The sequence below is a fragment of the Mirounga angustirostris genome, unplaced genomic scaffold, assembly GCF_029215605.1.
Source record: "Mirounga angustirostris isolate CCGP_5_RB_7025 unplaced genomic scaffold, mMirAng1.0.hap1 SCAF_8, whole genome shotgun sequence".
NCBI classification, from domain to species: domain Eukaryota; kingdom Metazoa; phylum Chordata; class Mammalia; order Carnivora; family Phocidae; genus Mirounga; species Mirounga angustirostris.
Window position 1 is genome coordinate 19,559,625 of NW_026991716.1, and position 13,159 is coordinate 19,572,783.

At 37.5% G+C, this 13,159-nt stretch overlaps 1 protein-coding gene across 11 annotated transcripts in view; it reads left to right on the forward strand.

Moving 5' to 3' along the window:
* Window positions 1-13,159, forward strand: part of BLOC1S5 (biogenesis of lysosomal organelles complex 1 subunit 5) — a 126,421-nt gene that overhangs the window by 17,567 nt on the left and 95,695 nt on the right. For 6 of the 11 annotated variants that reach the window (XR_010413508.1, XM_064597188.1, XM_064597192.1 and 3 more), the window contains exon 3: window positions 12,463-12,521. Coding sequence is in view for 9 of the 11 variants with exons in the window: in XM_064597188.1 (XP_064453258.1) it covers window positions 12,463-12,521 (59 nt within the window). In the remaining 2 variants the exon portion in view is untranslated. Of the gene's footprint in view, window positions 1-5,488; window positions 5,619-12,462; window positions 12,522-13,159 lie in introns of all 11 variants that reach the window. The other 5 variants (XR_010413507.1, XM_064597187.1, XM_045866397.3 and 2 more) reach the window with 1 other exon arrangement.

A 13,159-nucleotide genomic window follows, 5' to 3' on the forward strand; every position in this document is an offset into this window, starting at 1 on the left:
TATTGGTTTTTTTTTTTTAAAGATTTTATTTATTTATTTATTTGAGACAGAGAGAATGAGAGGGAGAGAGCACATGAGAGGGGGGAGGGTCAGAGGCAGAAGCAGGCTCCCTGCCGAGCAGGGAGCCCAATGCCGACTCGATCCAGGGACTCCAGGATCATGACCTGAGCCGAAGGCAGTCGCTCAACCAACTGAGCCACCCAGGCGCCCTAATCTATTGGTTTTTATAGAAAAAAAATTTTTTTCTTTGGGCATATAGACAAAATGGGTGTCTTTTATTAGGGGAAGAAAACCTGATCTTTTTGGTTTTAAGATTTTATTTATTTATTTATTTGACAGAGAGAAATAGCACAAATAGAGCGGCAGGCAGAGGGAGAGGGAGAAGCAGGCTCTCCGCTGAGCAGGAAGCCCGATGTGGGGCTCGATCCCAGGACCCTGGGATCATGACCTGAGCCGAAGGCAGCCGCTTAACCGACTGAGCCACCCAGGCGCCCCAGAAAACCTGATTGTTAACAGACGTTATCTGTCTTATGCCAGAAGACAATGGATTTGAACAGCCAGGGATTTTATGTCTAGCCTAACTGACCCGCAGCTATATAATCCACTGTTGCTGGGTCATGCAGGACTCTGCAAATACTGTTCAAATGAGCCTTTCCTGAGGAACCTATTATATAATCCACAGAGTGAGTTTCAGATGACCAAAATGATTGGCAAGACTTCTGCGTAACAAGAGTTGGTAAGCATTAAATATCTATTTACTTACAGAACTAAGACTGAATGGCAGTTGTTAAGGGAGAGAGTATAACATGCAGTGACTGCTTTCTGACTGTGCAGACTCGGTCTACCAGAAGGTGGAGGCTGAGGGAAGTGTATATGAAAAGGAGAATATGGTCCGGCTCTTGTTGCCTTACAAATATTAACTGGGAGTAAAAGGATACTGTTTCACATTGGATCCTGAAGGAGTGAGAAAGCTAGAGAAGGAGATGATCCTAATACTAATATTGCTTATAGTAGGGAACCAGTAGACAGTAACCAAAAAAGTGGAGACCAAGGGTATTATTATATAAAGTATGAATATAAATATAACCATGAGAACAAAAACACCAAATTCTTCTCAATACTAGAAAGAGATATCAAAAGAGAACAAATAGACCACATGACCACACCTGAAAATGTTATATACATTATGTGTGTGCGTTTATTTATGAAATAAGAATAGTCTGTATATCATGTTTCCATTTAAGAAGAAAGGAATTGGAAACATACATATATACTTAACACATACATATGAATAAATATGATGGGGAGAACAAAGGCAAAAGGGAAAAAATTAAATTTTCTTACAACTTGCAGCCCATTGACAAATCTTTGAGACAGGCAGAGTGACCTTCTTCTCGGAACTCAACTGCCTCCATGTTAATACTTTGCTAAGGGCAAAAGGCAGCCTTAGCTTTAATATTAGTCCAACCTCCAGGATCCCGTTAAGTCTCCTTTAACATAAAAATTCCTTTGGAAACTTCCTTTTCTCTACCCCCATATCTCTTTGTACGTTAGCAATCATCCTTCAAACATGTGGTCCCCTGATAAACATTTGAAGGGTCTCATGACTAAGGGTTTACTAGGTAGTAGTAAATCACTTTTTCCTCATAAGAGCAAGCCCCTCAAGGTCCTGGAAACCTTGCTTCCAAATTCCTTAGAGGAAGATGTCTATGGCCATACCACTCTGAATGTGCCTGATCTCAAATTCCTTAGAGGCTTATGCTCTCCCTAACCTCCTCCCAACTTAAAAGTATATAATCAATCAACCCTCACAACCCCCATGCAGTTCTTCCTGCCCACGGGTCCTGTCCCCGGGCTTTAATAAAACCACCCTTTTGCACTGGAGACACCTCAAGAATTCTTTCTTGACCATTCACTCCAAACCCCGACATTTTCACATCAAATACATCCACATCCACATTTATATATGCCTCTGTGTGTGTGTGTGTGTGTGTGTGTATACGTATGTATGTGGATGTATATCCTTATACTTAAGACAGGGGTAGGATAAAGTTTTAAAATAATTACCTAAAGAGAGAGTTAGGAAGGAATACAATGCAAAGGACATGGATAAAAGTTAGACTTTTTTGACTGTATATATATTGTTTATAGATGTAATTTTGGAAACATGTAAATATTTTACGTAAAAGATAATTAAGTTTTAAGGAACAATCCCTAAAAATCAAGTAAAATGTAAAAAAAGCAAACCTGTGTTTCTGGATGGTGGCATTGCCATGCAGAGAGAAACTGTTCCAAGTAACGTTAAAACAGGGCAGTTTGACGTACGTTCCTAGTGGAATATCCCTTCAGAACAGCCGCCGCAACAACAAGCAAACAAACCCTTAAGCTGTTTTCAGTAATCGTGTTGTTGATGCTCGTGTCGTCCTTGTCATTTGAGTGAAGTGGTGATAAAGCAAATGAGTAGTTCTGTTGGTGTTTTGACAACTACAAAGAAATGGGTAGGACAACAGTAAATAAAAACCTTATTTTTTGAGTATGAACTTAAAATGTGTCTTTTAAAAAGCACATAACCTATTTTGTAGCCTTATCCCCTGAAAGGCCTAGAAATAATGACTGACCCAGTAGCAGTGAACACCCCTAGTGATCATTCTCAAATACCATTTCTAAATATTAGTGGTGTTTAGAGACCTGCTGATTCCAAGTCTGAGTCCAGAAATGTACAAGGTGAGCCTGGTGCACCCAGTTATATCAGAAAGCAAAGAGGCTACTAAAGAACATAGAATTTTGTCTAAAGCATTGCAGAGCCGACCTGACTGGGCTCCCACTGGACAAAGATAGGACAGTTCGAACACCAGTAAGGAAAAATACTGTAATGGCTAGAAAACTTCAAATATGTTAATTCTGTGAGTCATAGGAATGCGTAGAAACAAAGAGAAACCTTCAGAGAATACTAGGGAACCAAATCATTATTTTTAAATCTGTTAAATAAGAGGAAATAATCAAGTGTTTTATTTTGCCTTTCACATGTAAGCATTCCTCAGAATAACCAAATAGTTGAGGGGAAATTTCTCTTTACAGAGGTATTTCTGCTGATAAATGAAGACGGAATGCTACCAACATCCTGCTGAAAGTACACAGCCCACCTCTGAAATATTCTTGCAAACAAAAAAACAAAACCCTGAATCTGATCAAGCCTCTAGTTCTAACTACTAATTTACAGGAAAGAGAACAGACAAAGGGATATGTTAAATTACACCACGGGGATTCATTCAGCCAAATAACAGACTGTGGGAAACTGCAGAACAGATGACTCACATTTTTTCAACAAATTGCAAAGAAAAGAGTGATGGAGGGGAAATCTATAGATTAAAAAAGATTTAAGAAACATATTAACCAGTTGCAATATATAGGTTTTAGTTCAATTTTGGTTTAAATGGGGATAAAAAAGAACATTAATAGGACATTTGAGGAAATGGGAATACTATGTTGTTATTTAATAGTACTAAAGAATTATTATTGAGTGTGCATGTACATGTGAGAGAGAGAGAGTGTGTGTGTGAGGAGAGAAGGGGACAGAGAGGTGGTCTTACTATATATTTTTTTTAAGAGGAGTCTTTGTCTTTTAAAGATGTTGAAATATTTACAGTTGAAATGATGTGCTGTTTGGGATTTGCTTCAAAAGAATCTAGGATTGTGGGCAGGAGAATGTATGCAGTGTTATAGAGGGAACGAAATAAGCCAGGAGTTGAGAATTGTTGATTGGTGGTAAGTACAGTATTCGCTTTTGATTCTTTGAGAAAGATTCTATGGAAAAAATTTTAGTAAAAAATCTAAAAACAGTATAGTAAAAATCTGGCCATAGCTGCTCCATAAGAATGACTCAGAACAAAATAAAAACCTCAGTAATACAACTAACTTATTTCCCTACAATCAAGTTTACTACCCTTCTTTTTTAAATAAACTTTTTATTTTGTATTAATTTTAGACTGACAGTAAAGTTGCTAAGGTAGTATAAATAGTTCTCGTGTACCCCTCACTCAATTTCTCTCCCTATTAATATCTTATATAATGGGTAAAACATTGATACATTACTATTGATGAAATACCAGACTTTATTTGGGTTTCATCAGTTTTTCCATCGCAGTCCTCTTTTTGTTCTGGGACCTAATCCAGGGTACCACACTGCATTTACTTGTGTTTCTAGTCTGTCTTTCTAGTCTTCTTTGGCCTGTGACAGTTATCTTTCTTTGTTTTTCATGACCTTTACAGTCTTGAATACTGGCCAGTAGCCTGTAGAATGTCCCCCCAATCTGTGTTTGTCTGATGTTTTTCTTAAGATTAGACTGGGGTTATGGGTTTTGGGGAAGTGCCCTTGTTACATTACATCAGAGGGTATGTGTTATCACCATGACATCACTGATGATGTCAGCCTTCATTGTCTTCACTGTGAAGTCAGTATTTTTTGCTTTCCCTACTCTGTTCTTTGGAAGCAAGTCACTAAATCTGGCCTACCCTCAAGTGGTGGTGGAAGGGTAGTGTTAAAGTCTGTTTTCTGAAGGAGGGGTGTATCAGGGGTCCTCAAGACCACATCCAGGTTCAGTGACTGACTAACAGGCCTTAGCATATGGTCATACTGGTGGGTAGGCTTTATTACGTCAGGATGCAGAGCAAAATCAGCAAAGGGACAGGTGCATGGAGGAAACCAGGCAGAAGCCTCCAAGAGTCTTCAGTGGAGTCACACAGTATGTGCTACATTTCCTCAGCAATGAGCTGTGACAACACAGGTGAAATGCCTACGAGAAAAACTCACCTAAGTCTAGGAGTCCAGGGATTTTATTGGCAATTGGTCAGGTAGGCAGTCTGTGCCTGGCATGTATCAAAATTCTAGACTCCCAGAAGAAAAGATGTGCATTATCATTTATAGAAAGTTTTATACCAGTGTAGGGAACTATTTACTGGGCAAGTTTCCAGCCCCTGGCCAAAGGCCAGCCTTGCAAGCGGGCCTTTCTAAGGGGAGGGGTCAGTGTTAACTCTTTTCTGTATAGGGAATTATCTACATGTTGTTACCTTTACTGCACATTTTTGAGAAAAATGGAATTAGATTTAAAAACAGCATAATAATGGGAGCTATTATGTGTTTGATGTAAGAACAACAAAATTAAAATTAGATCAAGGGTGTCTAATTTCTTTGCTGTACAGAATAAAATATGTGGCATTCTAGGCCTCTTTTTGTTCTTTTAGTGTTTCTCATGCCCGCTTTTAAACATTGCTATAAAAATATTACTCATATTGCAACTTTTGAAGCATTTCATAATAAAAAGAATACCTCCAGGTTGTGACTTCATTTATTGCCAAATAATTGGAAGAAAGCTGTGTAAATTTCATTAATAAGTAATAGCGTAACAACCGAAACCTGGCTGGAAATCCCAGAAAGTAATTACTGAGATTAAGACACAGTATGTATTAGTAATTTACTTTCTTTTAACAGGAAAAACGTGGTCTTCGAGAAATGCGAGTTCTTGAAAATTTGAAAAATATGATCCATGAAACAAATGAACATACTCTTCCCAAATGTAGAGAAATCATGCAGGACAACTTAAACCAAGTTCTCCAGAGATGTAAGCCTGCATTGTTGTTTTTTTATATATATATTGTTCTATTTCAAATGAATGCTATGCCAAAATGTATTTCCTTCAGTATTTTGGTAGTAGGTGGAGAGAGAATTCTTAATCGAAACATATAAATTGGAAGCCCTGCCACAGAGAACATTGACTATCTCGTGATTAATGTATGTTGCCATTGATGTTGAGAGCATTGATCTCCAAAGTGAGATGTGTGCATCTGGAGTCCTTTTAGGATGTGAGAAAATGGCAACACTTTTTACCTTTTTTGTTTTTTTAATTATCCATAAGAAGAAGTTTGGTAACTAGGAGTTAGGATATGAAATGAAACTTCTTTTTCAGACAGGATACTAGAGTTTTTAACTTTTTAAAAACATAATCCTATCATAAACGTTTGTATCTTATAACTTTTTTCATTAAGCAAAATATTGTAATGTGGAAGGATATTAAAAAAGAATCCTTATTAAACATATCAAATAATAATATAAAATAAAAGTTTTATTAATAACTGATTTTACTCAGGGCTTCTCCTTAGATCTATATCGACAGTATTCAGCTTGTTCAAGGATAGATAATGCTGGGAACTGAAAAAATATCTTTCTGGAGGGAAAAAAAACAAAACTAGCCAGTAATATAATGATCTATGAAGGAAAGCAACAGGGAGATTTGGTTAATAACTGAGTTAAGCCAGTCTTTGTATTCAAGTTCAAGTTAGTCTTGTGTAGTCTAATGCCTTTAGGAGCTTGGATAGAATGAATGCCCCAAGATTATGTTTGGTTTCTTTGAGTAGAATAGTAAACAGTCTAAAATTGACTGTGGGCTTTTGCATTTTACTACAGACATCCCTCGTTTGTTTGTAGAGTGGCTTCCTTAACCCTGACAAACATTCTAGGTGTTATACTAACAGTATTACTAATAACAATTCTTATGAGTGCATTTGAGATGTGCCTATAACCTTCCTTTTCTACACTTTGAGTATATAAAAATAAGTTGGGTAAAACTTGATAACAATCTATGAATGACTATTTTGACTTACTTCATTCTTGGGCTAATGTTACTTCTGATTTGAGGACTAGCCTCTTAAAAGTAGAGTCTTCATAATGAAATAGAAAAGTATTGCTGGTAAAATGGGATTCAGACTGTACACATGTCCTGAAAAGAATTGAAACACATAAAATACAAAGTTGATAGTTAAGGTTTCAAAATCTGTGGACTACCCTGGGTGTAATTAGCTCTATGAACCTAAGAAACCGCTTTCGGAGGTGTTTCCCTGCCAGAAGCAGGAAAGGCTTCTTCAGTAGGCTTCTGCCCAGGTATATTCTGGTAAGTATTATGAGCATGCGTAGAATGGAGATGATTATCTGCTTTAATTTTAAGGATTTGCCTGGGCCCAGCTGTCGTTCCTGGGGAATTTCACATTTAAAAATCTGCCATTTCAAGTCAGAGTGCTGGCTTGTTTATTTTCAATGGTAATTGATCAGGGACTTGTACAAAATCATGCAAGCAAGTTTATATGGAATATACTGGAATATATTTTGACCTAAGTAGCGCTTTACAAACCTAGGGATGAGTTGAGTTTTGTTTTGTGCCTCTTAACACAACTGCCACATTTATCTCTTCCTGTGGGAGAGCTGTGTGCTCAGAACTCTGCAGGAGTGGCTTTAAGCTGGTGGTCCCACGTGTTGCGCAGAACTAAGTAACTGTGGAGCAGTAAGGTGCAGACATCTTGAATTACTGGAATGTAGAACTATGACGAAATCCTCAGCTTGGAACTGTTTCCGCTTTGGGCTGGGCAGCCACCCACCTTGCAGAGTGTCTCCGGATTCAGTGACCAGAAGCTTTAGAACAAAAACTGACCTGTGGGTCCTTAAAAATCAGAAAAAGTAAATGAGAGCTCTAGGAGAATACGAAAAAAGCAGCCTATAAAGTCATCAAGATGCAGCCTTTATGTTATTTTCATCCTGATAACAATAGTAGTGTCTGTGCCCTGCTTTCAGATTATTTCACAGACTCTTGGGCTTCACCAACTTTGTTGTCTGGAGATCTCACTGTAGTATTGAGGACCGCGACCTTGATTTGAGAGTAAGAAGGGCAGAGCCTCTCTGGGTTATTCCTTATTCACATTAACTAGCATGGTCATGGGAAGATAGTTTTTCTTCTTTCCTGCCTCGCTCTCTCTTTTTGAGAACATGACTATTTTTTTTTTTTATTACTTAAACAGAAGGATATATGTTTAAGTAATAAGGAAAAAAAGAGAAGAAAGCAATAAATTACCTTAGTAACCACCTGAAGATAACCATTGCTTTTTAACTTTGGGGAACATCATTTCAGACATCTCTGTATCTCCAAATAGAAGAACGGATAGAGAAATGATGGCTGAATGACTAGCTGGGAAGATACGAGGGGGAGAGAGAGAGTGTTTGATAAGAATGGGGTCATACACTTTTTAAGCTTAGGTATTAATTTTAAGTTTTATTTGAATTTAACAGAACAAACACTTACAACTGAAGGGAATACCTTAAATAAGTGTTTCTGTACTATAAGAGATAGTAGTTACTAAAAGATCAAAGAAAAATAATTAGAAAAACAAAAAAATTACAAAAAACATTCAGAAGTTAGAGTCATGTTATTATTTCTGCATTAATTAATGCCTTGAGAGGTAGAGGCAACTTTCCCCTCCTTCCTCTCTTCCCCAACCCCTCACTTGAAAATTTTAACTTTATCAAGGTTTGCAGTATTTGCTTTCTGTCCTGCAGTTCTAGTGCTGCCAATTGTTTATTTAGTCTTGGACTGTTCAGTTCCTTCTGATTTATTTATTAGATCTGTAATGATATTGTCATAGTTCTCAGTTTGTTTCCTTAGTGCTGCAATTTCATTTTTCATTTCATGCAATGTGTTTGCTCTCTTTTAATAAGTTCATATTGTTATTTTGTATAACAAAGTACCTATGGAAAATTATATTAGGTTTTCTTTCAGAATAAGTGTTTTGTCTTATCTATCTCTCACATGTTATGTACTTTCTCCACCCCCCAAATCTATTTCTGTACAAATTTAAGCATATTAGAGTTCTAAGAATTCTGTCAACTCATTTTCTCTTTCTAACTTTTGGGGGATGAAGTAATTACAGTGGGGTTAGGAGTCTCAGTTCTTGGCTGCCACATTTCAGAGTTTATAATATACAACTATAATTCATCCTTATTCAGTGAATGGTGGAATTTTTTACCTTTTGTTTTTCTTGACTTTTTATTTATTTTGTGAGTTATTTTAAGGGACTGAGTTTGCCTGGTTTTGCTTCACTCTCTCTCTACCTAGAAATCTTTAGGAATTCAACAGTTTAAAATACTAACCAATTTTTTATAGCACTTTACCAGTTAGAATTTTCTTCTTCACTGACTGCTTCTTCCTCTATCCATCTTGTCCTCTCCTCCCTTTTCCATTCTCCCCCTGGTCATTCCCTCACATGTATCTTACTAACATATTTTCTTGGCTCCACTTTGAGACTGTGACCAGACTCTGACCACCCTCATCACGTTCCTAACTGCTACCACCCTGGTCTAAGCCACAATGACCTTTCACCTAGATTGTTCTAGTAGCCACATAACTCATGTCTTTCCTCCCTGTAGTCTGTTCTCCACATAGGAGCCGGAATGATCTTTTTGAAATGTGACTTGGCTCTTATCATTACTATATCAGGATCTCCTCACCTTGCTTAGAGAAAAGCCAAAATCTTCACAGTGGCCTGGACATTTCTACACGGTGGCCCCCACTCTGACTTTTTAATTTTCTTCCATTTTCTTTTCCCGCACTTCATTCTAGCTACTCTGGCCTCCTTATTCTTCTTCTAGTATGTGCCAAATGTGCTCCCACTTCAGGGATCCCTCTGGAATACTCTTTTGTCAGGTTTTTGTACATCGTCATTTCCTATAGATCTCCTCTCAAGTGTCCACAGTGAGACCCTTTTAGCTATGCTGTAATAATCGTTGCCCCTCACTCTGGCATTCTCTGGCCTCTTTACCATGCTTTGTTTTTCTCTGGAATATCCACCACCACCTGACGTGCTCAGTATTTATATGTTGTCTGTTTCCCCAACTAAAACGTAAGTTCCATGAGCTCAGACTCTTGATTGTTCTCTGACACCTGACAGTGTCACATTGTAGTCACGAAGCACCTAAAACACCTAAACAGTGACACATTGTAGTCACGAAGCAATTATGCATTCATTGAAATGAGTGAATGAGAATTCAGCCAACATCTTCTGCTACCAAACCAAAATTATTTGCTTATGTATGTATTTGAGGTTTACATATACACACCGTGATAGAATGTATTTGCTTCTTTTCTGTGAGGACAGTCAGGATGTTGTTAATTGTCGTCTGTGGCACAATTACCGTATGTGGTGCTAATTTAAAAAAATCTTTTGATTGATAGAAAATAATTTGACAAATTCTTGATGCTTTAAAATCAGTACAGTCTCCTAAAACACTGAGACAACAGGGGAGACGGCTTCCTACTGAATTAGGAATAACACTGCAGTAAGTGATGTGGAAGTGATGGGTAGGTTTGCATAATGGGCCTTTTCCCTTGGGGTCTCTAATCATGAAGAAGGAATGTTTGGGATAGTCACATGATTTTTCTTGTATTTTAGAAAAGCAGATCTCATGAAATCTAGAAAGTAAGCCTTTATTATTGTGTGGCTAAAGAATTAAAAAATCAGTTACTTCTAAGGGGCTGAAATTTCTAAAAATGGTCATTCTGTCTGAGCACAAATAAAAGGAACAAAAGTTTGCCTCTGACGCCTCTGTCAGATGTGTTCTAATTAAAATTTTAAAGGACATAACAAATGACAAAATAATGTCATAGTCTTGTAACTCTTCTTTTAGATTAAGCCCAGAATGATTTGAAAATGAAGAAGCACCCAAAGACCACAAAATGGATTTTTTTAAAGTTACGTTTGGAGTCAGGGGGAAAAAATCCAATCAGGAAATGATGGAACCACTGCTTGGGAAAAATGATGTAATACTAATATGCCACAGAAAGAAGGCAGATCTAATCAGCTCCCATTTTGTTTTGTTTTCATCTTTTCTGTTAGAACAAACAATGATTGGGAACATAATTTTCAGTCCTAAAATATTATCTTTGATATAACTAAAATGTTTACTGATAAAAACATTACTTTTGAAAAGCAGAATCCTCCTCTTTTACCATATTCTCACAGGGAGGGACCTAACATTTTTCTGAAAGGGAAATCACAGTCCCTGCCCTGTTATGGAACTTGTGAGCTATTTGGAGCTAGGTTTGGGTAGGATAGGAAGGCAGAATTGTAAAACACTAGGCAAACCTCTGTTTAAGCAATTACAGGATAAAGTGGAGTGATACACACCTACCTGATAAAGGAATTTCAAGTAAGAGAAAATCCTTACAGAGAAAGGATTAATCTGGGAGGGCTTTATTATGAAGGCAGTCAACCTTGAACTGTTCTTTGAGGACAAGTAAAACATTTTTATTAGAAGAAAGGAATACAGGAGAGCATTTTCCATAGGGATAGTACAGTAAGAAGAATAATAGTAATAATAACTTAACTCCTTGACTGCTTTCACTTTGTGAAGAACTGTTTTCAGTGGCATTAATATTGCAGTTATTTGTGAGCATAGTAGCTTCTGCCATATTATCTCATTTAATGTCAGTTCTCAAATGCTCGTATTAGTTCTTATGCTCATTCTACAGATGAGGAACTAAGGTGCTAAGGGCCTAGGAGCCGCAGTAGTCACAGCGCCTGGCACATAGTAGGTGCTCATTCAGTATTAAACAAGTGAATGAATGCGCAAGCAAACATGCCAAGTTATGCAACTAAGTGTTCAACTCTAGATTTGACCATGGCTCATTGTTAACCTGCATGCAGAACAGTGAAATAAGTGAAAACATTTGTGTACAGAAATACGATGGGTCCAGTAAATGAAAGGGTCTGAAAAACTGATGGATGAAGACCAGTTTCATTGATGAGATCATAAGAGGAGTAGAGTGTTGAGGGTATGAGCCAAGTCCTTAGAGGCAGGGGTCTGATTTTAAATCCTGCTTTCTGTACTTACGAGTCGTATTACCTTCTCTTTGTACCTCAGTTTTTTACAGATGCCAAAAATCTGTGAAATGGGACAGTGATCCTCTCCTAATAGGAGAGTGGGATTAAGACGACTAATACATGGGAAGTACTTAGCATGGGTCTGGGCATTAGTAATAATAAATAACTCTAATAATTATTACTAGTAGTTGTGGTCCATTAGAAAGGGAAATCACTCAATGAAAACAGCCCAGAGAAATTTGAATCTGGCAGTGGTAGCCAGGATGAATTAACAGATAAGAGAGGAGAAACAAGAATAGAAAGTTGTGGAAGCATTGTAGGTATCAAGCACTACCTGCAAGAGAGAAGTTCGTATGAATGAGAAAGGGGGGGAGGGAGGGTGAACGAATCAAAGAGACACTGTAAAGACATAATCAGAATGTAATGGTAAATTTATCAGGCATTTTATATCTTTTTGGAGAATTCTGAAGTCATTGTTGACAACTTGTCATTGGAATTAGTACTTAAAATGCCCTTGGCTTGTACCTCAAGCATACCTCAAGGCTCAAGAATGATGGTGGTTCTAATTATGGTATCCTGAATATACTGGTAAAACTTCTTTTTTCCCTTCTAGCCACCTCACCACGACCAAAATAGTATCAGTTCTTTTATCATGAGATCTAAAACAATCCAAGTTTTGGTGTGTTTTGTTTTGGTTTGGTTTGGTTTCAGGTTCAGGTTTGAACAAGGGCTCCTGATTGAAACTCATTGTCTGTTTTATTTCAGTGCAAGCAGCTTCTGACTCGGTCTGTAGACTCCAACAGAGGGAGCAGGAACGAAAGAAGGTAAAAGTAGATCATTTGGCTAATGGGGCCTGTAACTCTTAATATCATCATATTGTTAGCATTTGCTTTTGATTTAAAAAATCTCCAAATTTATTTTCTTTATGCAGTGATTTAAAAATGGCTAATTCATTGAAGATAATGTTGAGGTATGAGCACATGATTGCCCCATCCATACTTTTCTAATTCAAATTGCAGACCTCTTTTTTTCCTTTTTCAACATTTCCATGTTTTCCCTGGAAGTGATATTTGTCTGATTGAGAACAGAGACTAAGACTTTTACATAGAACAAAAAATACCCACCGGATTGGAAATATAATTCTTTTATTTAAGCTTGAAGTATTGATGAGTATATTTCTCCTAGAAAAGGAAGCATTCATACCTGTGGATGGGTTATTTATTTATTTTTTTTTTTTTTTAAGATTTTATTTATTTATTCATGAGAGACAGAGAGAGAGAGAGAGAGAGAGAGAGAAGCAGAGGGAGAAACAGGCTCCCAAGGAGCAGGGAGCCCGATGTGGGACTCGATCCCAGGACCCTGGGATCATGACCTGAGCCGAAGGCAGACGCTTAACCATCTGAGCCACCCAGGCGCCCCTGTGGATGGGTTATTTAATGAATAGTCCTAAGAGTATGTGAAT